At 43.9% G+C, this 27,108-nt stretch overlaps 1 protein-coding gene across 1 annotated transcript in view; it reads right to left on the bottom strand.

The window, feature by feature from the left end:
* Positions 1-10,230: 10,230 nt before the first annotated feature.
* RASSF3 (Ras association domain family member 3) overlaps positions 10,231-27,108 on the bottom strand; it is a 77,164-nt gene continuing 60,286 nt past the window's right edge. The window contains exons 2-5 of the mRNA XM_040233376.1: positions 19,929-20,036; positions 17,647-17,875; positions 15,720-15,829; positions 10,231-12,944 (exon numbers count right to left, since the gene is read on the bottom strand). Of these exons, the coding sequence (XP_040089310.1) occupies positions 12,795-12,944; positions 15,720-15,829; positions 17,647-17,875; positions 19,929-20,036 (597 nt within the window). The 3' untranslated portion in view covers positions 10,231-12,794. The remainder of the gene's footprint in view (positions 12,945-15,719; positions 15,830-17,646; positions 17,876-19,928; positions 20,037-27,108) is intronic.

The following is a 27,108-nucleotide window of genomic DNA, read 5'->3' as shown; positions in this document are numbered from 1 at the left end:
AAGGGATAGTATTTTAGGTTTGCAGGCCATGTCTGTATCGCAGATACATAATTCTGCTGTTTCAGTACAAAAGTAGCCATAGACAACCCACAACTGAACATGCATGGCTATGTTCCATCATCAAAAAAGGAAAAAGCCGTAATTTGCCAATCTCAGATGTAGTAGGTTGCCTCTTAGAAGTTCTGAAGACCAGAAAAACAAGAGGTGAGAAGACACCCATTAAGTTTCCAGACTACCATCAGAAAAACAAATACTTGGATTTATCACAATATCAAGTCACCTAGGGAGAGGAGACTTTATTTGCATAGACAAAGTGAGGGTAAGTACAGCTGACTCCATCCATTTTTCTAACTTGCACCCTGCCTATTCCCACTGAGACTACATTGCCCTGTAGAACCAAACATATACACATTTAGTATTTGTTTCATCTTCTTTCTCTACCCACAGTGGGTTTAATGGGCTAGTCATGTGTGTGCCTTGAAGTCTGTTGTGGCAAGGGCAGAGAACCGAAGGCCCCCAGCTGAAAGCTCGATGCAGAGAACTTTACTGATGGCCTAGGGATTCCTCCGTAAGACAAGATTTACATGTGGAAGATGGGAGCTGGCTTCAGGAGGACCACAGAGCAGATGACAGTTCTAAGTCTCAGTCTTTGAGAGGATGCTTTCGTGACACTTTAAGCTGATGAGACCTGAGATCTAGATCCTCGTGACCTGCAGTTCTGACGTGCTGACAGTTCCTCAAAGAGCAGAGGAGTACGAAGAACGGTTGTAATTAGCATTTATCGTGACAAAAAGGTCTCTGCAGACTAGGCTCTTTAACTCAGTTTACCCAAGCTCATAAAGCTAATTAGAGTCAAGATTTCAAAGATCTGGCTTTGAAGACATCTTTCTATTAAATTCTGCTGTTGCTGTGATCTAATAAGGATTTCACCCTCATAGATCTGAGTGCCTACTCTGGAAGTGAGCTGGGTTATGAAAGAGAAATATTCTTTCTTTGACCTCCAGGACATCATGTAAATTGAAAAGAAAACTTGTCCCTGATATCTGTATTTACACGGGAAAATAGTTCCAGACTAAGAAAGAGAGTTGACACTACCATTGAAATGGTTTCTTGTCCTGCTCCACAGCCTGACTTCAAAACAGAGCTCCTCTGACCTTTAAATAGACTCACCAAGAATAAGAAGAGCTCAAATAAATAACATCAGAAATGAAAGGGAAGACATTACAACTGCACCTCAGGTATACAAAGGAGCCTAAGAGAGTACCACAGTTAATTAGATGCCAATAACTCAATAAATTCCCAGAAACATACAACCTTCCAGGACTGAATCATGAAAAAAACAGGAAATGTGAATAGTCTCATCACTAGGAAGGACCAGGTAGCTTCACTGATGAATTCTACCAAGCGTTCAAAGCGGAATTAACACCAATCCTTCTCAAACTCTTCCAGAAATAGAAAAGGAACACATCCAAACTCATTTTACAAGGCCAGCATTACGCTCATACCAAAACCGGACAACAACAGGTCAATATTCCTGACAAACAGAGGCAAAAATCCTCAAAAGTATCAGCAGACTGAATTCAACAACACATTAAAAGGTTCACACACCAGGATCAAGTGGAAATTAGTACAAGGATTTAAGAATGGTTCCATATCCACAGATCAATGTTATATACCACATTAACAAGATGAAAGATAAAGATGTCTTAACAGATACAGAAAGAGCATTTGACAAAATTCAATGTTCACTTATGATAAATGGTTATAGAGGAAATGTACCTCAACAAAAAAGCCATAGATGAGAAGTCCACAGCTAACATCTTACTCAACAATGAAAACTTAAAAGCTTTGAGCAGGGCAAGAAACAATTGACCAGGGTTCAGTCCCTGGTCAGGGAACTATTTAATAAGATCCTGCAAGCTGCACAACACAGCCAAAAATAAGAAGACAAGGATGTTAGAATCCCTGTGCACTGCTGGTGAGAATGTAAACTGAAATAGCCACTGTGGAAAACAGTATGGAGGTTCCTCAAAAAATTAAAAATAGAACTACTATATGATCCAGCAATTCCACTTGTGGGTATTTATCTGAAAAAAAAAAACTAATTTGAAATCCCATATTCACTGCAGCATTATTTATACTAGTCAAGATACAGAAACAACCTATGTATTATTTACAACAGCCAAGATACAGAAACAAGTACCCATCAATGGATGCATGGATAAAGAAGATGTATATATATACAATACTATTCTGCCATAAAAACGAATGAAATCTTGCCACTTGTGGCCATATGCATAGACCCTGAGGGCATTAAGTAAGACAAAGAACAACAAATACTTTACGATCTCACTAATATGTGGAATTGAAAAAAAAATAATGAACAATTACAACAGGAAAGAAAACCAAGCTTACCGCTATGGAGAAAAGATAGGGTGGTTGCCAGAGGTGGGGTTTGGGGAGTAGGACATACAGGTGAAAGGGGGCCCAAAGGTGCCAACTTCTAGTTATAAAACAAGCCATGGGGGTGTACCGAACAGCATAGTGACTATAGTTAGCAATACTGTATTACATATTTGAAATCTGCTGAGAGTACATGTTAAATGTCCTCATCCTAAGAAAAAAATATTTTTGTAACTATGTATGGCAATGTATAACATAATGACCAAACCTAATTTACCAAGAGAAAATGGGACAAACCTTTAGCCAAAACCTATAAAACAGTAACCTGGGACAGGGCAAAGCTGCCCAGTGGTAGAGGCTCAACTTATCTCCAAAGGCAGAAGGAAACCTTCGGCATGTTATATAACTGAAAGGTATAAATACACACCAATTTGCAGCTATAACTACCAAAAGCTAGTAGAAGTTTCCTTATATGGTTGCTAAAGTATTGTTCTCAGCACATGCTGGAAAACATTTTAATGGACTCTAGGCTGGCAGGCCCCAGACACAAGTCCAAGTCTTCCCTCCAGAGGGTCTCTATTACCCACAAAAGTTGGTGCGTGGGAGAGCCCAGCGCAGGGGCGGAGCTGCTCTTTCAGCAGCTGCTGCAGGCCAAGATCTTGGCTTGGCTTCTGAGACACCTGTTGTCCAAATCAAGACCATCAGACGCTACTCCTTTGCCTCGTCCTAATGCTAGGAAAGTAGCTCAGAAATGCAGCCGCTTCTGTTTAAGTCCTGAAGAAGAGTGGTTTCCCTGTGTCCTTTTCTTCCCCAGGTCTCCTGTGTTTCCCAGCTCCTCCGAGATCGCGTGAGTAGCAACTTTATTAGACCTGACATCAACACTAAGAATTTGGATCCTTTCAGCAGTCTGGAATGAGGGCCACTTACTGAGTCATCTGTCAGGCAGCCTTCAGCCAGTGACTGCACTTCTGTGGATGATTCCACAGAGAACGCAGCCTGGGATGCTGAGTCTGGTCTTCTGTACAGCAGGGGAACACAAAAACGGGGCCTCGGTCACCCTGCCCCCTTCCTCCCTGTATTGCCACTTAGGGCCCTGGTGAAGGGTTCAGCCAGGGGTGAACACTGACTTTACAAGGAGGCAGGAAGCCTTGCAGAACAGCCCCATTCCTTCTCCAAGCTGCCCAACTGGCTGTTTCCAGACACGATGAAATGTTTAGTCCCACAGACATTATGCCCCCCAGCTCAGAGAGCTGAAATGAGCTGAAGACATGCCCCAGTCCCCAGATTGCTATCTGGGGTGAGAATTCACACACGACAGCACCGGATGAGAAACAAAGGCCAGGGCCCCCAGATGACACCCACACGTGACCCTCTGGTCTGGATCGCTCAGCACCTACAGGAGCGTGACAGCGTGGGCAGCCCTGGTCCCCACAGCTCTGAGCCTTGTGGGTCTAACTCGTCAGAGCAGACAGACCGCTCTGCCATTATATTTACGGGGGGCACATGGAAAGGCACTGAATGCAGATTTTTTTTTTTGGTCTGCTAATTGCCCTGGATCTTGAGTGTTCTGCCTTCCTTAAGCATGAGGTTAAAAAACAAAAACAAAAAATTGCACTTTGAAAAATATGTCCCTCTTGGAAATGACATCCTAGGTGATGCTTCTTAGATGAATGTCTGTGTCAACATGATATGTAAACATCCTGGCCCAGTAGTAAAGCAGCCACACCACCACTATAGGAAGAACAATTTGGAAAACAGGACCACCTTACACTACATCAGGCTTTAAGGGTATAGAGTACCTTGACCTTCATTATCTTATTTGGTCCTCATGAGTCTGATGAAGAAAGCAAACACGATGCCCTCTCCACTTTACAGGGGGAATACAGCCGATCCAGGGCAATTGCTACGGTAAATTTTAACTCTGCCTCTGCCAAAGATGAACTCAGAACCCACCGAGAATTATTTAGCACGCTGTAAGTTCCTTTCTTATAACAGGCAAGACAGCAAGAGTGACGCCAGTGTAACACACTACCGAAAGAAAGGCTTGAGAAACCAGTGGCTCCTATGTAGAAAATTTTCCCGTAAATCATAAATTCTGCCAGGTAACTCCGACTCATCCTTAAAAATCTTAGCTCTAAATCACTCCCTCTAGGAAGCCTTCTCTAAAAGCTTAAGCAATAAACTCTCACAGCGCTCTGTATTTCATCTTTGTGACACTTGCCGGTTTTCATTTCACATGGAAACTGAAGCAAACCAGTTTCAGTGAAGACAGGACCACGATGTTCTTTCTCACCGTAATCAACACAGTCCTAACATCCTCGGGTAATTTAAAGTACTTGTTGAATAAAAGAAGTTAAAACACTCAGTGTTCTGCTCAAGTTTCTTTTGGTGCGAAGAACAGAACTAATCGAAGTGAAAAGTTATTGAAAAAATAAAAAAAGGATCGTTGTAAGAAGATAGGTATCACAGAACCCAACAGTAAAGCAGACACACTCATTCCTCAACTATGATTACAATTAGTTCTAAGCTGTTTGTGGAAAAAGAAAGAAAAAGGAAGGAGGGAGAGGAATAGGAGGGGAAGGATGGAAGAGAGGAAGGAAACTATCATAATTCACATTTTAATAAGCAGAAATCCTAACTGTATTTCAATAATATGAAAGCAACCTTAAATATTAAGTTAGAATAGTATTGATCATATGCATTAAAGTTACAATACTGTAAATAACTGTGGGAACCAAACAGCATTTGTCACTTGGCAAATTTTTCAAAACTAGGCAAAATTAGGAATGTGTAGAACTCACCTTGGTTTTGTTTTTCCAAAAAATAACACTAATTTTTAAGGAAACTTATTGCAATGCAAAGACCTAAAATATGAACATATGCAGGGATGTCACCGCTCCTGTTCCTAATAGTGGTGGTAATAATTTGCATCCTCTTTTTCTTGCCTGGTCAGTATGGTTAGAGAATTATCACCTCTACTGATCTCTGAAGAACATACTTCTGGTTTTGCTGATTTTGTTTGTTTTCTGTTTCATTTGTTACCACTCTATCACTTCCTTTCTTCTGCTTTTCTTTTTCCTTAAGAGGAGGCTGAGGTCATGTGTTTGAGCCCTTTGATCTTTTCTAAAAGGCATTTAGTACCATAAATTTCCCTCTGTTTCTACTCTTGACCCCATTGTAGAAATGGGCACATGAGTACAGAGCTCATGTCAACAAAGATAATTCCTTTCTGAGGGAAGAGGGCACCAGGAGAAATTCAATAGCTAACAAATATCAAGTAGGCTCTGAATTTACTCTCTTCACCTTCCAGAGGCCACACAGACTCTCCTCTTGGCTTCTTGCTTCTCCATTCTGCTTACTCTGCAGTCTTTCTCTGCTTCTGACACAAGGTTCAGTGGTGGGTTCAGTCCCCTGGCTTATGAGTACCATCACAGACTAACTACAATTCCTCTATTTCTTTATTTAGAATTTTAAGAAAGGCTAATTGATCAACAGTCTTGTATCCAAGGCCTAACTAAAATCCAATTAGCCATGCATGGTTGGGGCACAGGGTAACACTATACAAAGAACTATCCTTTCCAGGGCTAAGTGAGGCAAGACAGGGAGTCTCTTTGCAGGCTGGCCATTACTCTCAGTGTGGAAATAATTTGTTTAAAGACAACTGTGCACCTGGATATATCCCTTCAATCTATGAAATACTCTGCAGAGCTCTAAGATTTACACTTGTGTTAAAGTAGGAGATTCTCAGGGCTTAGTATTAGCTTTGGGGTAGGGTATAGAAAAGTCTGCCTTTTAAAAATCAGCACCCATAGGTAGTCTATAAAGAAACAAGTAACAACCTCATTTTTGTCCTGAAATCTCATCTAACAGATCTTAAACACTGCCCTTTCCCAACCACTAGCTTCATAACAACTTTTCTCCCAAGAAGTATAGTGCCTCTGCTTGGAATAGAACAAAAGTTTTAAAAACAAGCCGGGAGCAGACGGTGTCACAAGGGTGGCACAGGCATGACACAAGGGTCAGGAACATCACTTCCGGCCTCACCCACATCCTGCACACTAGCTCCTTGTCTGCCTGACACACAGACCCTTCCCCAGCACACAAACTCCTGCAGAAAGTTTATCTGGAACTAAGGCAATAAGGCTTGGGCTTTTCCGAAGGCTGACAGCCAAGTTTTTTATTTCTAAGGCTGCTGTGTATTCTCAGACAAGCATCTTTTATTGATCAGGCATTTAATAACATGCTCAGTTTTACCTAAAAGTCATGGACTTGGAACATTTTCCTCGGGCGATCACACATGCATGAAAAAGATGTGAATTTAAGCTGTCACCTCCCAGCCCATAATTCAAGGATTCTAACTCGTGGTAAGACACCTCAGGGTGCTGCTCCAGAATGACTAGAACTTGAGCAAATTTTCTCTCATTTGAAAATCAGAACGTCCTCTGGATCAGAGTCCCCTAAAACTCCAGAGAAAAGGAACGGCACAGGGTTTAATTAATCTCCAGTGTCCACACAGGGTGGCTAAAGCGAGGGGAGGGTGCACACGCCAGGCCACAAGCAGACCTGTGGCTGCTGAAGACAGAGGAGCATCCACAGTAAGCCTCGTTGCTTAGAAGGATCAAAACCAACTCTCCTGGATAAAGGGACTCTCTCCCAGATACAAAGCCCAAACCCAACTTCTTTTAAGTTTACAAAGGGTCCTGATACTTTCTGTTTGTGTGCAAACATTTAAAAATGCCAACACTCACCTTTCTCAGAAAGGGGAAGAGGAGCTTTCTAAGTTCAACTGCCACCAAGTGAGTCACAAGTGACTTTGGAAACTAATAAGATTAGAAGGTCTGTCATCTACCTGGTCAGCCTCACCTTATAGAATTAGAGAAAGATCTGCCAAAAAACAAACCCGAAATGAAACAAACCCCAAACTACCAACCTCTAAAAACCAGGAAAAATTTAAAAACCAAAAAAATCCTACAGAATACATTCAACCGACAGCTATTTAATCTGCCCGCTCCTTTCCACCACCACCCCTTGGCCCATTTCTCACCCCATCCTTATACAAATCTGTTTTCTTAATTAAGCACTTAATTAAGCAAGCAGTGATTCACACCAGGCAAATGTACACTTTCAAGAATTTGTAAACTTAGTTTCCCGTGTTTCTTTGGAGAGGCTCATCCTTGATGAGGAAGCAAAACTCCAGCCTTCACAAGTATTTAGTGGTTCCTGGGAACTGTGACTTCTTGAAGCTATTCCTCTAGTGGATTCAGGGAATTATCTTACTAATTACAGTGAGAATATGAGGTTCGGTTACCTACCCTGTCAGCTTCTTGCATGCAACAGAACCTGTAAATGAAAACACAGGTAGGCATCTCCTTCTCTGTAACTTAGTATAACCACTTAAATGGAAAGCTACGTGAACAACAGAAGGATGATAGAGCGCTCTGACATCAAGCCTGTCGCCTTCCATTTCCCACAAATCCCAACTCTACTAACAGGCCTGATTTCAGTTGAACTGCCCACTACAGGCATTCTGATGGGCCCTTACTAGGCAGTTTTACTGAAAAACAGGGTAGACCTTACAGGGAAAGCTGGTGCACAGGAAGAGACATCTTTTATTCACTCACAGAGTGGCCGTGGGCAAGCTGCTGGACTTCGACGGGTTTCTGTCTCCTCATCTGTAAAATCAGAGTGTTGACAATACTATCTCATGGGGGGAAACTGAGTTAATACATGTTAAACTTGTTAGAATAATGCCTAGAACATGGTAAGCACTGTCTGAATTTGCTATTACAGTACGGAAGGTCCCCAACTTAACAACAGTTTGACTAGTGGTTTCTTGACTATGATGGTATGAAAGTGGTATGCATTCACTAGAAAATGTACTTGGGATTTTGAATTGTGATCTTTTCCCAGGCTAGTGATATATTTTTTTTTGTTTATGAAGGTAAACAACCAATATACTTACAACATTCTGGGGGAATAAAAAAACATTCCGTACCCAGCCATTCTGTTTTCCACTTTCAGGAGAGTATTCAATAAATTACATGAGATATTCAACACTTCACACACTTTGTGTCAGATGACTTTGCCTGACTGTAGGCTAATCCATGTGTTCCGGGCAGGTTTAAGGTAGGCTAAGCAAAACTATGATGTTTGGGAGAGGATGTGTATGGAATGCATTTTTGACTTACTATATATTTCCAACTTAAGATGGGTTTATCAGAACATAACCCCACGGTCAATCAATGAAAATCTGTATATGGGGCTTCCCTGATGGCTCAGTGGTAAAGAATCCACCTGAAAATGCAGAAAACTCGGGTTTGATCCCTGATCTGGGAGGATCCCACATCCCACGAAGCAACTAAGCCCATGTGCCACAACTATTCAGCCTGTGCTCCAGAGCCCAGGAGCTGCAACTACCAAAGCCTGTGCCCCCTGCCTCCTGTGCTCCACAGCAAGAGAAGCCACTGCAATGAGAAAGCCAGACCCCACAGCTGGTGAGCAGCTCCTGCTCAGCACAACTAGAGAAGAGCCTGTGCAGCAACAAAGACCCAGTGCAGCCAAAAATAGATAAATAAAAATTATGTATATGAAATATATATATTATATATATATATACACACACACACATATATAAAAGATCTGTATATAGACTCCTTTCATTCAAACATTCAAAAACAGAAAAATTCCTAATTAGGATCACATGACAAAGTCCCAAAACAATGTACAAATCCTTGAGAAGTAACTTTGCAACATAGGAATATTCATTTAATTATCAACTGATGACAAATTCCTTGGGCAAGAAGCTAACTCCCTTAAAGGGATAAAGATTCCCAGACATTCCCAACAGCACCTTGGGTAGTAACCCAGGCCAAACTTCTAAACTAGATTCTTCTGGTTATTTTTGTGAAAAAGACCTATACTGAGCCATCATTTCTATCATAATATTTTCACTTGCGAAGCAGGTATGGCACTTAAATGTTTTCCCCTTCACCAATTGGTACAGCTTTGCACCTACTTCCCCACCTCCTCTAGGGGTCAGTGCAGTAGTAAAATCACTTGTCTCCACCAGGCTTGGAAGCCTATGAAGAGAAGCAGTTGTGCACCCAATCCTGTGAGAGATAGTCACAGTGACTCAAAAAACGGAGATAATGTAACGTTGAAAGTGGTCTATTTTAAGAGTGAGAGGGGACTTCCCTGGTGGTCCAGTGGTTAGGAACCCACCTGCCAATCCAAGGGACACAGGTTTGATCCCTGGTCTGGGAAGATTCCACATGCTGGGGGACAGCTAAGCCTGTGTGCCCCAGCTACCGAGCCCATTCACTACAACCACTGAAGTCCACGCTCTGCAACAAGGGGAGCCACCACGATGGGAAGCCCGCGCACCACAGCTAGAGAAAGCCTGCACACAGCAGCAGAGCCCCAGGGCAGCCAACAGTGGGAGGCCTCAGGAAAGGAACAGGTGGTGAAGGAGAAGACTCGCTAAGGAAGGGACAATGTTTTCTCTTGGTAGTGGTCACAGGGCAGCCACTTTATAATGATTCCTTATTCATGTGCTTCATACACTTGTATGTATACACTTCATACACTTCTAAACATATGTATATTGCACTGTTTTAGGAATGTGGGCAGATACTCACCTCCAGTTATCTTCCCCAGATGCTAAGGCAAAGGCAAAGTGACATTTGGAAGAACAAATGTGAACCATACAAACCTGCTGAAAATTGTCACATTTCACCCCATGTCCACAATTATCTTCAAAAGCAGTTCCTCCCACTCCCATGACCTTCTTTTATCCGGCATATTATCATAAATAAAAACACACAAACATCAACTAACAACTTCAACTTTTAATAATGGAAACAATTTGCCATTCCAGAAACAATTTTAGGGAAAAAAAAAAACTCTTCCCCATAAAAATAAACTTAAACTCACGAAAATTATAAATATTATAATTTTTTTTTTTTACTTCTGTGATTTAAAATGCTCCCCTGCAATACCACCCCTTCATTTAACCTCGTTCCTGTACCATCACATACTGAAGAGAAAACAGTATTACAGCAAAGCTTAGATAGTTAAATTTAACATAAGAATTTGTACAATAATTTTTTAAAATCTTTTGGCCTCGGTGGCCTCTTACACATTAAAAATGCTGCAGTCACCAGTGTTCAGGAGAGACCATTGGTCTTCAAGAATCATGAACCGACAGGACTTCAACACAGTAAGTTTTCCAAATTGAAACTTGTAGTGCATGTGACAATGAGCGAGGTCCCGGATCACACAGACGAGGATGCCTAATTCAGACAGTCTACTTCAAGTAAAAAAAAAAAAACAACTTTCACAGATACCCATCAGGTACTACTTTAAGGTTCGAACAGTGTCAATCTGAGAAACAAAGGCTTCACAAAATAAGCTTACTGGGGTGGGTAATTAAAAGACCAGGTGGTTGATAACAGTACACTCACACCTAAGCCACAGTCTGAAGAGTAAAACCAGTATAAAAATCATGAAGGCATTCCCTGAACAATGAAGGTAAAGTATTGGTTGACAAAGTCACTAAAACCTCACTGAGGCACTAAAAGGAACTTACATGCAAAATTAAACAAGATGTGCCATACATATTTTATAGCTAGTTCTACTTTTTTGGGTTTCTTTCCGACTTTCCTTAAAAAGCTTAGGAAGATATGATTGTCTCGGTAATGTGTGTGGCATAGCAGAAGCGACACATCTGCCTCCAACAAGACGGGTGTTCTCTGAAAAGTCAGAAGAGCCACCAAGAAGGGAACAGAAATGCAATTTTTAAAAAAGGCACAGTTCACTTAGGAGGCAAAGAACTGAAGCACCTTGGAATTTCAAAAAGACTCCATTAGGTGTCACCAAAGTGTTAACAATTCCTTGGGAATTTATAAACACTATCTAGACTACAGACTGGAAGGCCCCTCTAGAAGCACAACACACCTTTCCTGTTGGTTTCAGACTAACTACTGCGTAAAATGAGAGCATTTAACCCGGTTTAAGGAAGGCTCCTATTGCACACGCACTTCTTTGGTCTGCAGGAACATGCACTTTTGTTAAAAAGCTAAGAACCCCCCTCCTCTGTGGTCCGCTGGGAGTGGACGCGGGAGGGGGGGGCCTCCCCCACTTTACAGTGACCCTTTGGAACTGAGGATCTGATGGTCTGTCCTGTGCCTCCTTAATCCACACCCCTGTTCTACATCAAGTCTACTTCAATTTATAAGACAAAGGGAGAAGGGAGAGCAGGGAGGGGAGGAAGGAGGAAGAAGGGAGGGGAAGACTAAAGGGAAAGGAGGGAGTGATTGTCAAGAAAGAGTGCTGAGAGCTCCTCACTCTACAAATCATTGGACAAGTCCCGGGGCAGGGGGTTGGGGGAGGCGGGCTGGGTTGGAGGGTACACTGCCTCTTCCAGAAACTCCTTTCCCACTTTGAAAAACCACCTCAGATGGAAACTGTAACTTCACAGGGGTCATAGCAGACGCTCACCGCCCAGAGCGCAGAGAAGCTGCACCACTCAGACCTTCCGCTCCAGAGGGCGGGGAGGGTGCTGATTCACCAAGATGGGGCTCCTCCTGCCTTCCCTGGTCCGCCGCAGTCAGTTCCTCCTCCTCTGCGTCTAGCTCCTACTTTCTTTGGTTTCCGTTCCCACATTTTACTCACCAGGAAATCAAGCAATATGACAATGGATTTAATGTCTCTAAACTGAAAGCTTTTAACCCCTTAACAAGCAAGTTCACCTCCTTCTCTACCATCCACTTACCCAAACCTCCTTCCGTTAGGACTCCCCATCTCCACCCTCTACCTTCTCTCATACTTTCTCTTTTCTCTCTTTATCAGACTCCTCCAAAATCCTTCACCAACTCCTCAGCGTCCCTAGCTTCCTGTGCCCTTCAATTCACATAAATTGTTTCCTCTGACATTAAAAACAAAACAAAAAAACCCAGTAACAGACAGGTAGTTTCAACATAAGACAAGTATTCAGAAAGAGTCCTTGTTAAGCTTTTAAAAAACCATTTGCACAACCTTAAGCTTAACATCATCATATATTTAACTAAAAGGAAATAAGGAAAAATAAAAAACCTCAAAGTCCATGCTTCAAAGCACTCTAGAATGCTCCAGATGAGACCACAGGTTCACAGCTTGCCAAGAGGTAACACCGTGGTGCCGTTAACAGAACAAGCTTGCAGAATCCCTGACAGAGGACGCCCAGGCTGCAGGATGCTGCGTGACCAGTTTGGGGGAACTAGATCTAGAGATTTGTAAAGAGGAAAGGCCCTAGCATCATAGGGCAAGAAAACCGCCCTCCGACAAGAGAGACCCTGGCCGCCGGTGCACACGCAGGTCCCGTGCCGTCCCTGAGGGGCAGGGAGCCCCACACTTTACCCCGGTTTCCACGCCTGGCCGAGGGCTTCTTCCAGCTTGTGTCTGTAGGCTGCGTAGCGCTCCTTGAGGTTCTGTAGCTGCTCGTCTTCTTCCTTGTCCAAGATCCTCAAGAAGTTCTGTAGCTCTGGCAGGCTGAAGGCTTCCCACTGTGAGGGAACACAAAAATGAAAAATGCCAGGTGTTTATTAATTCAAGACTTAGGAACAAGGAGGGCGGGGAGCACAGGGAGCTGACTGCCTTCCCCTCCTGACTCACACTGCCCAACGCTGCCCGGCCTTCTCAGACGTCCTGGTGGACGAGAGCTGAGCCTCCTGACCAGCCTCACATCCCTACCTCAGCTCACTCCCACTGCCCGCTGCTCCCCTCCTCCCAGCGTCCTCCAAAAGAGCTCTAAGAGCAAACACCTACCTCCATTAGACACTAACCCACAAAAGCATGAAACGCAACTCCACACTCCCTCCACTCTCCCTCTCCGTGGGGTCCTCATCATCACTGCCTTCTTCCCCAGTTCCCACTGTCAATCTCACCCGCTCCTATCCACCACCACCCTCCCCTCCAACCCTGGGAGAGCGTCCTAGCTCCACTTTTCCATTCCCTAATCTGTTCCCCCAAACAGCCAGCCTGAACACTCTCTCTAGAACACCAATCTAGGCGTGGCCCTCCATGCCTGGAGTCATTCAGCGGCCTCCCGTGGTTGCTTCTGCTATGTCTGAAAGACCCTCCCCTCTCCAGTCCCATCTGTCCCTGTGCCCCTCACGCATTACCCTGTGGGGCTCTGCACATGCTCTCCCCTCCTCCACTCTGCCTGGCAAACTCCTCCTCAACCTTCAAGTCCCAGACTCAATGCCACTCTCTCTAAGAAGCCTTCCATGATTTCCTTCCCTTCTCTCTCAGTCAGGATTATGTCTTAGAAACTTTCACTGAGCACTGGAAGCCTTGATCACTGCCTGATCACCAAAGATCTAAATAGTGTTATAATTATTTGCTTAGTATTTCTCTTGTCTGCACTGCCTCTGTTGTACTTCCAACTATGTGAGCTTTGTCTTTGGCCCTTGAGCTTCTGACTTCATTTTCCCTAATAGCACCTGGTATTTGGCAGGAACAAAATGTTCATGGTATTTTTCTAAAAAAAAAAAAAAAAATTTTTTTTAAGAAGTAAGTATCAAGAAGGGTATGTGGCATCACCTGGGAGGTTTCTTTCCAAACTACACGTCCTCCCCTCCCAAAAGGAGGCCCTCAGTCCTGGGCTGAGCACCACTATCTCGGCCAAGAGCAAGGTCTGATGGGGGACTCCCGGGGCATGTGGGGTAGGGAAAAACAGGATAACCGATTACAAGTGCAGAGAGAGGAGACAGAATAAAATCACCAAGGGGATCGATGATTGAAGGAGATTGGCTCTTGGAGATTGATTGAGCTAGTTACTAAAGAAAATGAGAAGTGAAGCAGGAGAACAGAACTGTCTACATTAGAATACTCTGTTAATTTGAAAATTAACAATTAACTTTTCACATAAGGTCTCCAAAATAAAGACAGTATAAAATAGCATCTCCCTCCCACTCTCTGACAGCTATGGAAAGTTTCTTCTCTCAATTCAGTTAACCTCAAAGACTTGAGACACAAGCATACCATAGAGAAGTCAGAAAAGCAATCTGGAACATTAGAACACTACGTAAAGTGAATTTCAAATCTAAGCCAACATAATTTCCTCCCAGACAATGCAGCTCCAATTACACTAACTAAAGTATGTGCAACACTCAGAAACCAGCACCGAGAAACGTAAGATGCGGACAAGGCCACGCTGACATGTCTGACGTGGGTTTGCAGAGGGTAGGCTATCGTGTGCCAACCAATACCTCAAATTTTAGACTTTTGTAACCAAGCTCTCTCTTCAAAATGAGAGTGGATTTTAAAGATTTCAAAACATAAAGATCAAAAGAAACTTCCAAAATGTCCCAAATCACTGTATTCCTGAAACTCCCCTAAATAAAGTTCCAATTTGCACTGACATATAAACATACTCTTTACCAAGCATGTTTACATGCATTTCTAATTTGCGACTCAAAACCACCCTTTCAAGTCCCACTTTACAGATTTTAAAACTGAGGACTGAAAAGAATAGGTTTACCCAAGGTTGTACTCCTAATCTGGTAAAAGGAATGGCAGGAAGCAGTGTCTTGGTTTTTTAACTTTTAACCTAGAACTATTCTCACTGCATCACAAAATGTTCTGCATGGACAATTCATGCCATTTCTGATTCTAGACAAAAGGCTGAGACCCAGAGCTTGAGAGATTTACTCATCTGACACTTGATCTAGAAGGATAGTCTAAAGTGCCTTTTCCCTCAACTGAACTGACCTAAATACAATCCTGCTTGGAGAGAAAATGGCAAATAATGCATGTATAGACATAAATCCTTAAATCGTCTGGGCAGAGAGGAAAGGAAGAGTCTAGAAAGTTAAATGGCTTTCATAGTAAAGAGGTTGTGTTTCCCTTTATTCCCTTTAGAGCAAAGGAGCCTGGAGACTTTGATTACCAGCAAACATATGGAGAGTGTCGACTTTCAAAGCTCAGCTGGATTAGAGTAATTTGGAGGTGGAAGGGGTGAAAATGAGACTGGGTGGTGATCAAGTTTTAAAAAAAGTGTATATCCTTCCACCTCTGAAAATTACAGACCAAAATAATGAGTGTTACAAGAAAATTATATTGTAGACTAACTCTGGGTTCATTTCTGACAATTCAAAAACACCCTGCCTCCACAGGACCACCTCTCCTCCCATGACAGGCAGACACACACAGACACACACATTCCCCTCCCCTCCCCTCCCCTCCTCCTCCGCAGTCAGTGTAGAGTCATAGACCAGAGCGATAAAACAGGACCAGCTGGTCTGCAGAGTTTAAAGCAAGAAGGAACAATCACTTACCTCTCCAATTTCATGTTCGCGAAGAACAAAACTGAGTGTGTCTGTTCTGGGACCTGCGACCAAACGCAGGTAGAGGGGATGTTCCCGGTCCGAGAGCTTGCAGGCGTAGACTGGTGAGAATGAGAGGCATGTCACAAGCACAACACAACATCATTGCCCTCCCCACCCCCAGACCAACGCAACAGTGTGATCACCTCAGCCACCTGGGCACCACCCTCCTCATCTTGTCACCAATAAATAGCCCACAGTGGAATGAATTCTATACTATTTCCATTCTACCTGCATAATGTAAACCGGGCCTTGATTTAAAAAGGAAATAATTCTTGAGAATGAATTTAAAGGAGTATCACTCTCAAAATGGGCTTATAATTAATCCCGCTCCTCCTTTTAGAAAGCAAGATAAACTTTAAAAAGGATCTGTAATCCCTCCAACAATAAAAATATACCTTCCCAAGAACATGAAATCAGAACTCTAGAAGCAAATCTTCCTACAGATTAATTAGCAGATTAATCAGCAGGCACAAACAAAGCAGTCTGTCTGAACGCTAGCTCTGCATACACACACACACACACATACACACACACTCTCTCTGCTTTGCAGAGTTGAAAGATTTGCCATGTGGGTACTAAATTGGTAGGATGCTATTACTGTTAGATTATGCAGCTAAAGACCAGGTGGGGCAGGCAAAGAAAGTGGCAAGACAAAATGCCATCTGAATTGATCTGTTTTATTTTCTCCTTTCTGGATACCACTGCTTTATACATTATATATACATCTTCCCTGGAGATGTAAACTTCCCCCCACTGCTGAGCACCTGTGGCCTCTGAAGGATGGGAACCTCAGCCTATTCATCCTTGTATTCTGCAGGCTCAGCCCACAGTACGTGTTGAAGAAACGTGAGCATACTCAGCATCTAGCTGGGTTTCATCCCTAGGCAACCAAGGGACTTTCCCATCATGCCAAGGTGAGTGATTTTCTGCCACAGCTGCTATAGGCTCAACTCAGAAAAACTAGGGAAAGCACAAATGTTCACATACATATATACCATTTTCAAATCAGTACTTAGTGAATCACTAAACCCTTGCTGTCCACCATCGGTATCAATTTCTGTTCAGTGATGACCTGATCTGGAATATCTTATTCAGTTTCATGCAGTAATTTAAGATTCTTTTTAATCCACTGATTGCGGGTATTAAGTTCAGACAGGCAGACCTCAAATCAAAATGTTATTCATCCACTGCATGTGCCCCCAGGGGGTTGGGCAGGGTGCCAACCCATCCCACGGTCACACCTTGCATGAGACAGGCTAAGGGAAAAGGAGAGCCTAGGACTGTGCCATTGACAGAAGCCTGCAAGTTCACCAATCACATCCAACGTCAATGTGCTACTGAAACCTTAAGGACAAAGGCATTCTTCTTTGTGCTGGGTGGGATGGTAGGGGCAAGGAGGAGGGAGAAATTGAAAATGAAAGTGAAGTCGCTTAGTCGTGTCCGACTCTTTGCGACCCCATGGACTGTAGCCTACCAGACTCCTCAGTCCATGGGATTTTCCAGGCAAGAATGCTGGAGTGGGTTGCCGTTTCCTTCTCCAGGGGATCTTTCCGACCCAGGGATCGAACCCGGGTCTCCCACATTGTAGGCAGACGCTTTACCATCTGAGCTACTGGGAAAGCCCAGGAGGAGGGAGGCTATCCCATAAATCCTCCATAAATACCCATCACATAATTCACAAACAAATACCTCTGGGCTCGCAGACCGAGAGCTGTCCACCTGAAAAACACGGACAGCCAGGACGCATTCACCATTTATTCCAGAATATGTCCCTGGGCTCTGACATAACTGATACAGGTACATCCACCAGTCTTCCATGAATGAAGTCAAAAGACAGAAACAAAAGCAGGGACCATTTTCATTTTAAGCATGGTACCTTGATCTTCCCTGTGACACCGCTTATAAAGTGCAAACTTGGTAGGGCTCTCGGTCACAAGAAACTTCTTAAGCAGGGCCTCAATCACTTCGCCAACCGTGTTTGTGCTGCTGATGTGAAGGGTGTTCATACAGCCATTGCTACTGGGAGCGGGTTTTCCAGCAGCCTGGGAAGGTTTGCAGAGTTCCATCTGTACTTTAATGAAGCCAGTGTAAATCCCATTTGAATTCTGAGGCAGGAAGAAGAACACACACATGAGCTGGGCATTTTAGGGAAGGAGCATATCAAGACAACAACAGAAAAGGAAGGTGAAACACTCCCTCTCTTGTTCTCTTCTTTTATGGTTTTGTGGCAGAGGTTCACTCAAGACGGCCCCTCAGGAGATGACCTCGGAAAGGTTAACACACTCCAGGAAAGTGCTTCTCAGGCAAGGTCTGCAGGGCAGATGTGGGGACCAAAGCCTGCAAAGCTGCATGTGAAAAGTCGGGGCCCACGGGTGAGCCTCCCATCCCCTGGCACAGATGCTGGCCAAACCACAGGGCTTGTTAAAGCTTGGGGCCATGTGCAGGCTAACTGCTCAAAGGAAACAACATCTCCAACTGATGACCAGCTATTACACAAAAAAGGAAAGTCACAATTAGGACTCTGAAATACTCAAATAACAAGAAGCAGACGGGAAGAAAACAAGCTATTTTCATTCCTAGTGGCTCCTATGTACCAGCTATTACCAATTTTGCATAAACTATTTTATATAGCGTAGGATTCCCCACTAGCATGGGATACACAATGAGGCACTTCAGACACCTCAAGCAGCAATATTTTTACAACAAATTCAAGTTACAATGTAAACCACAGACATTATGATACAAACACTTGTGTTTCCTTTTGGTTTTTTGTTTGGCCAGGCCACGCAGCATGCAGGATCCTAATATCCTAACCAGGGCCTCCTGCAGTAGAAACATGGAGTCCTAACCACTGGACCACAGGTGGTAGAATAACAGGCGGTGTCTTAACTGGTGGTAGAATATTTTAGTTGCTACAAATAGTTATAATGGTCTGGTCTTCACTTTTAACTTCTAGTATATTCAGAAAAAAACAAATATTGTAATGGTTTATTTAAATGAGCCTTCAGGTTAAGTTATATATAAATGACAGTTAACACAGAACATGAAAAATCTCCTTTATGGGCCATTGTTTTTCTTCCTTTCCACAAGATCAATTTATAATACTAATTCACTCATTATTCTTATGGAAAGTATTATACAACATTTCACTTTTTCTTTTTAATCTTTGAAATGACATGGAAATTTGCATCTGTTTTCATCTCCAAGGAGGAGAGAATGTTCCGCTTTGATAAAAACCATGTTTGAAAAAGAAGTAAGACTGGTGGAATAGAGAGGAATAATCTTGAGATTATCTGCTGTCTCCCTTTTTGGGCGGAATCCCACCAGATAGGAATCCTTTCTCACAAGGGTTTATATTTTTAAAAGCTCCTCCCCAAGGATCACAGAATTCAGTCGGACCTGTTCTAACCAGGTCGCCCTATCCTTTGCAGAGCTCTGTCAGTTCAGGGTCGCTAGATGGCCAGGCAGGGCTTCAGGGCCCTGGACACTGGCACCGAGGGGTGGCAGGTGCCTCGAGGAAGGTCACCAAGTGGCAGGGCAAGGCCAGACGAGCCAGAGGAACCCTCAGCGGGCTCTGCTATGGTCTTCCCTTCCTGTGTCTCCAAGCCTGGGCTTCTCCCTCCTACACCCTCGCTCCCCACTGAGCTTCAAACAGCACCTGCACAAAGTTGCAGAAAACACAAAGTTGAAACAACACTGTAGGAAACTGAGGATTATTAATACATGCTCCGTCTTACACCCACAACCAGCTGAGAAAACTCTGAGCTCAATTATATCCCAATCCGTGGTGACAAAATCCTTTTCCTGACACTTCCAGACTTATTTCCGTAAGGTAAAACTTATCTAAGGCCTTCTTAGAATCTGAGTTACCGCCCCTGTGTTAAACAGGCAAGGATTACACTCAATGCTAAGAACCCTTTGGAGGTCGTAACATCTTTCAAAATAAAATTTTAGATTTTTGAGATAAAGCAACTTCAAAATACAGCTTTCATTTGAAAGATGCAGAAATATCTGGATTTCCGATCCTATATACCTTAATCTTTGAATTTCTGCAAGCATGATTCAGACATTTTAAAACATACAGACTGTGGTACAAACAACTTATAATTGTCCTTTGACACTGTCAAGCTAAACAGTATTATTAGCATGGGTGCTCACCAAGGTCATCTTCAACTTGTCTGTGACTGCTAAGTTGTATTTATGAACTTTCTCTTTGATTTCCTCTTTGCTGAGGTAATTGTGGGTTTCCTTCTCTTTCTCCACATCCTAGAAGAAAAATAAGCCAAACCATCCATGAGCAATCACAGGAAAAAATGCAGAAAAGCCAGGATTCTTTTCACATGCCACATAACGATAACTACGGAGCACTTTACCTTCACACACACGCACACGCACGCACACGCACACACACATCCTATGAACTTTACGATTCTTATAGCTGTGCAGTCTTTATCAGCAAAAACTATGGTAGTTAATAAGTGTTAACTGGCACTAATCACTGACCTGTCAAATTCAACACAACTGCCAGAAGGTAATTTAATCTTCCATAGGAAGATACAAGTAGCCAGACTTCCTGGACCCATCCACTCTCAACCCCCACCCCTCCAGTCTCTCCCCACACCCTGGAGGGGAGGATTTTAGTGAAATCCTCTCTTGACTGTGAAAATTTTAGTAACTGTTTTGTCTACAGAGCTCAACCAGTGCATGACGTCATGTGACAGCTGATGTCAATCACCGATGGCCACACTCCAGAGTACTGTGGCCCCTGAAACCAGGCATGCCAGGCACCTGACTTAAACGGCATTTGCTTCTCCCAACAACCTAACCAAGCAGGCATTTTTACTTCCGTTTCTAGATGAGATCAAGTTCTAAGACATAAACTAATCTACCAATAAAAACTGCTCTGTAGAAGTGTTGGCACTTACCTGAAAAACTGATCCCAAAGCCCACCCACCCTCAGTAACTCCAAGTACTTCCACCCAGGGTCCTCATTTAATCTTCGTCAGCATCCCCATGTTACAGAAACACTGAGGCTAACAGAGGTCAAGTGGCTTGCCGGGGACAACCCAACTGGTTAAGAGACCAAGCTCGATTCTAATCCAGGTCCTCATGCTGTTTCCACTACACTGAATAGGCCCCCACCATTCCTGTGTGGGAGTTTGAAAACTTAAAGAAAGGCTGCATAATCAGATTCAAGCCTGGGAAATAAACTCACAAAAGAGAAGGGTCCTAATAACCTTCAAGATAGAAGATCGGATGATTTAATAACCCCCTAAATAAAACCTTTAAAAAGTACCTCTTTTCCAGCCAGATACATCACCCCATCCTCGCAGCTGCAGGCTATCCGAGTAGGCATTTGCTCCCACCAGGCACCATGAGCTAGTGTGATAAACACACCCCCAACAGCGAGGAAAGAACTTTAAGGGCATCAAATCCATTCAGGTCTCAAGTTCCTTGCCTGGAGACCCAGAGAGAGCTGTGCTGACTCTAAGTCATCTCAGGAACTTTTCGATTCCAGTGCTGCCCTAGTGAGGTCTGACGGGTCAGTGCTGGGAGGCCAGCGTGGTCACTGCCCAGCTTTGGAAACAAAGCTCAAGTCCCTTGGGGAGCATTCTATCTGCCAGTGTCAAGCCCCAGAGCAATCTTTATTTTTGGTGTCAGTGGTTAGGGAAGGAAAAGGCTGTAGATTAAAGTAACTTTTCAGGAGCTTCAGTGACTATTTCCAAGGAAATTTAATACATGTCTCTCACATCTCTCTGCCTGACCTGCTCTTTCCAGGCCACAATTAGCCAGCTACAGGTCATGGCTGAAGCAGAAAATGAGTTTCCCAACATTCACTATTCACTATGAAGTATCCAAAGACTCTTCAAAGCATACCCTAAAAAGTATACAATAAGAGGGGGAAGGATAAACTAGGAATTTGGGATTAACAGATACATACTAATAAACATTAAAGATAAACACCAAGGACCTACTGTAGAGGGAACTATATTCAATATCTTCTAACAACTTATAAAGGAAAAGAACCTGAAAAAGAATCTATCTATCTGAAACAGAACCACTTTGCTGTACACCTGAAACACAGTAAATCAACTACACCTCAATTGAGAAAAAAAAGAAAATAATTATAAGATATAATACATGGTACTTCCCTAGAAGTCCAGTGGTTAAGACTGCGTTTCCACTGCTGGGGACGAGCAGTCAATCCCTGATTGGGAATCCCAACTAAGATCCCACATGTCACACACTGCAGCCAAAAATTAAATTAAACAAAATATATATGTGTAACATTTTTAAAACAAAAGTAGACAATAAGAGACTTTCCATTTCATGGGTGTGGGATGTGATGTTGGCAGGGCAAAGGGTGCTGGGAAAGTGCCCCTTTCCAACCAGACTTGGGACTAGGCCAGGTCACCAAAACTAATGGTGTGCCCTGGGCTACTAACCTGAGTCTGCTCTCTCATTTCCTATCACATAAGAAATGATACTGGAGCAGACATCTCCAAAGTGTTTCCCGGCTTTCTGTTTGCAAAAATGTGCTTCCACTAGTGTGACCAATGAGACAGGATGGCTCCACTCAAGGAATCAAGGAAACCAAAGGCTCACCATTAAAAATACACAAAACAGTGAACTGTCTCAATACTGCAGCATACATGTGATCCGGGGGCTTACTGCGTGAAGAAAGGAGAAAAGGAGAGAAAGGCTGGGGGAGTGCACAGAGCAACGGGCAGGTGCTCAGACCATTTCGGTCAGTCCTTGGGCACAGGTTTTGCTGATGATATGACTTGGCACCCACCTTGAGGCCCCCTCGGGTCAGCATTCCCAGGAGCTTTAGTCAAAGGAGCAGGCCAGTCTGGGAAGAGAAACTGGCCCTGGGTCATCCACACATGCATAACTGAGACATGCCTGTGTAAACCACTTAGCCGACTTTCTCAGAGATTAAAAACCCAGCAAATCATAGGAAGCAACGACAGAAAAGAGCTGGATCCAAAGATCTCCAAGATCTCTTCCAAACCTAAAATCTCATTATTAAAAGATCAACTGCAAAGCAAATCCCAGAGAAGTAACTAAACCCTAAGGGACTGTGAGCTTGTATTTTCTTTAAATACCTATATATACTTGTAAATCAAGTATGACTGATTTACAATATTAGTTTAAGGTATATAACATAGTAGGCTTCCCAGGTGCTGATAGTGGTAAAGAACCCACCTGCTAATGCAGGAGACACAGAAGGCTCAGGTTCAATTCCTGGTTCAGGAAGATCCCCTGGAGGAGGGCATGGCAAGCCACTCCAATATTCTTGCCTGGAGAATCCCTTGGACAGAGGAGCCTGGCGGGCTACAGTTTATAGGGTTGCAGAGTTGGACACAACTGAAGTGACTTTGACATGTAACATCCTGTTTGTTTCAAGTGCAGAACATAATCACTTTAGATGTACATAAAAATGGTCACCAAAATAAGTTTAGTTTACATTCATCACCACTCATAGTTTTTTTTTTTTCCTTCTGATAAGCGTCTAAGATTTACACTCTTCTGTGATCTTGCATTTTTCAGTCTACTGAGGTAGCAACTGTTCCCCAAGGCCTACTCATTCAGCAAGTATTTATTTTCTGAACAGAAGCTGTGGGCCAGACCTTGCCCCGTGAGGGACCGTCCACACAGCACCTCCATCTTCACGGCACTTGCTGTCCAGCACAGGTGTGAGTGAGGAATGCCAGAGAAAAGACTTCTAGGAGGTTAGCTAAGCTCAGTTCCTCCGAGTAAAGGAGTCTGGCAGCAAACGGAAAGGCCTAGGAGCTGCACGTGAGGCCCTGGATCACAGGACACTGGGGGAGGTCTCTTAGTGTCGGAACTGGGGGAGGTCTCCTGATTTGGGAAACGTCTAGATTGTTTAACCCTTTAAAAGAGGACCCCCTCGCCCTTCCTCTCACGCCAGGAAGAATTCTCCTGCCTGTCCTCCAAGCACAATGCATGCCGATGGGCTTCCCGGGTGGTTCAGATGGTAAAGAATCCACCTGCAGTGCAGGAGACCTAGGTTTGATCCCTGGTTCGGGAAGATCCCCTGGAGGAGGGCATGGCAACCAACGCCAGTATTTTTGCCTGGAGAATCCCATGGACAGAGGAGCCTGCCAGGTTACAGTCCATGGGGTCTCAAAGAGTCGGACATGACGGAGCTATTAACACTACTACTATAGTAGCAGAACAGAACCCAGAAGGGAAAAAGTAGATTTCATGAGTACAAAGGCGATAGCACGGAGAGGGTTAAAAAAGAAAAAAACCACGTGGCGGGCGTGGAGCAGAGAGCATGGAGCATAAACATTCATCTGTAATTGCATGGAGAGGAGGAAATGGCATGGTCGCAGGAGTCTGTGAACGCATCCGCTATTGTTCTTGGCAGCTGGGGAGGGTATGGTGCCACGCCTGAGAGTGTCTGTTTGGGAAGTTCGCTACCAGTCATCTTTTTTATAAGCCACTTTTCTTTTACATTCCCCAAACCCTCCAGTTTCTCAGAAGGTGAGCTCTTCCGTGCAAAACTATAAACCCTAGACTCTTTGCTCATATTTACACCTAGCAATCTCTGGACAGCTGCTCTTGGGTTTGCCTCAGTTCCTGGGTGAGGTCACACTGCTGTTTTTACACCGACCTTTCAAAAGGGGCACGCCCTACCTCCCAGACACACAGGAATCCCAGGCAGCATGGCTCAGACTGTGTGAAGGCAGCGTGGCCCGGCTCCAGGTTGGAGGGGCTCACAACCCAACTGTCCAAGAATATACAGACCCCTGCAAACCTGGACACTGCTTATACCCTTCCTGCCATTTTTTTTTTTTTGTCTAATTCTGAAATCATATCACAATTAAAGTTTTTTCTTCCAGTTTTATTGAGATATAATTGACAACAGCACTGTATAAAATACAGCATAATTTCTTGAGTTAAAAATATAACAACAAAAAAAAAACCTAAACAAAGTATAAAGCATCTGAGAGTAACTACGAGGGGGGAGCAGGGAGAAAGGGAGAGAGATGGAAGGGCAGAGGGAGGGAGCAGGAGAGAAGGCAAACATGGCCCTGCTGCTCCTTCTGTTTCAGCCTAGTGAAGGCAGCTGGTCTAAGGCTTAGGCATACTTAGGTCTGAATCATGGCTCTGCCACATTCTAGCTGTGGGACCAAAGGCGAGTTATTTAACCTGAGTCTCAGTTTTCTCATCTTTTAAAAATGTACAGAACAATATGAACTTTATAGAACTGTTATGAAAATAACAGTCATGTCCGACTCTTTGTGACCCATGGGCAATACAACCCATTATTCAACAACTACTATTACATGCCTACTGGTGCCCAGCTCTGTACCAAGCACTTAAAACTGGGAGAGACCACTCTGGTCCCAGCCTTTCTGCCTTTTCTTGGTTCTCGGCCTAGTCATGACTTCCCTGGTGGCTCAGACGGTAAAGCGTCTGTCTACAATGCAGGAGACAAAGGTTCGATCCCTGGGTTGGGAAGATCCACTGGAGAAGGAAATGGCAATCCACTCCAGTACTATTGCCTGAAAAATCCCATGGACAGAGGAGCCTGGTAGGCTACAGCCCATGGGGTCGCAAAGTGTCGGACACGACTGAGCAACTTCATTCATTCATTCATTCATTCAGCCTAGTCGAGTCTGTCTTACTCCCTGCCCCATCCCCTTGCATGTGTGGCGTTGTTTTGTTTGCATCACAGACTTCTCCAAGAAACAACTGACTCTTTAAAAATTGCAAATAGCCCAGATTCCTAGGTTGAGTGGAGGACAATACATATCTGCATCATGCCAAGACAGGAGTAAAGAGTGTCCTCGCCTCCCCACTGGTGGTCCTGTGGCTCTCATGGGGAGCAGCTGTGACTCCTGACCAGTCTGGGGACTAGCCTCTCTCAGTGGAGGAGGATAAACTGATCAAGTCAACAGGTGCCTTCTCTAAGTGAGGTTCCATTCCAAACTCATGAATTCTTACTTTTCGTCTCCTCTCCAGCTGAAGAAACAGGCAGTGACCTACTGATGTCCCTAGAAGACTGGGATGCTGGGTGCAACTGCAGCCGGAACAGGTGCCAGCCTTGTACTGCGTAGGGCATAAAACACCAAGCGCCCTCCCTCCTGAGACTACACTTCCCTGGACCAGTTGGCCATGCTGCAAATGGAATTCACAGATAGCTTGAGAGAAACGTAGTCTAGGTAAAGACTTCACACGTCTTCCTTCCAGGTTCTGTTCCAACAAAGACGTCATATAAAGTATCGTGGACCTAAGCAAAATAGAAAAATCTCCAGGAGAGATTCTTCTACTGCAATCAAGGAGGAACCTATAAGCAAACCAAAGCAGGTCTGCACATAAAAGCACAGGACGAAGCAGTGATTTCCAGGAACTAGTGAGCAAGCCGTTTGTGGGGCTCAGAAGACACTTTCAGCAAGTCAGATGTGATGCTCCTGAATTGTATTTTAAAGCATTAGATTAGCAGGTAGGAAAACACTGTCCCGAGATGTCCTTTACATGTGCAAAGCGGAAACCCTGTGATGAATACAGATACGCTCTCACACAAAGCTAAGCCTGCAAAGTCCCAAGAGGGTCAATTCAGGACCGCAGGAGCCTCAGGTTCGATCCCTGGGCCCAGAAGATCCCCTGCAGGAGGAAAAGGCAACCCACTCCAGTACTCTTGCCTGGAAGGTCCCATGGACAGAGGACCCTGGCAGGCTACAGCCCAAAGGGTAGCAAAGAGTCGGACACAACTGAGCAGACACACAAAATGCCTTGCTCAATCCTGATGAGTGCTCACAAGAAAAAGTCCATGGGAGACAGCTTCATATTTACAGTCAACATCTGTCAGACATTCCTCGATTGTGGTACCACACCTCTAAGTGTTCAAGTAGGTGGAGGTGTTGTGGGAACTCAGAAAGTTCCATCCAACAGCATGATCTGAAATGATGGAAATGTTCTATATCTGCATTGTCCAAAATAGAACCAACCACACATGGCGCTTGAGAGTTTGAAATGGGGAACTGAGTTTTAAATTTTATTTCATTTTAAATAATTTAGGTGTACACAGTCTCAGGCAGCTAGTGGAACTCCAGTGGACAGTGTGAAGCTGAACTGCAACGTGGGCAGGTGTAATGAACGAGGGAGGAAAACCCACAGGAAAGCGAAGCAAAATACATCACAGTAAAAAGACAATTGTTCTGGAATAGTGGAAGTGTTACTCAGCTGTGTCCAACTCTTTGTGACCCCATGGACTGTAGTCCACCAAGCTCGTCTGTCCATGGGATTTCCCAGGCAAGAACACTGGAGAGGGTAGCCATTCCCTTCTCCAGGAAATCTTCCC

The sequence above is a fragment of the Oryx dammah genome, unplaced genomic scaffold (genome assembly GCF_014754425.2).
Source record: "Oryx dammah isolate SB20612 unplaced genomic scaffold, SCBI_Odam_1.1 HiC_scaffold_29, whole genome shotgun sequence".
NCBI lineage: Eukaryota > Metazoa > Chordata > Mammalia > Artiodactyla > Bovidae > Oryx > Oryx dammah.
The sequence above is the reverse complement of the archived record's forward strand: the minus strand, read 5'-3'. Positions and strand labels throughout refer to the sequence as shown.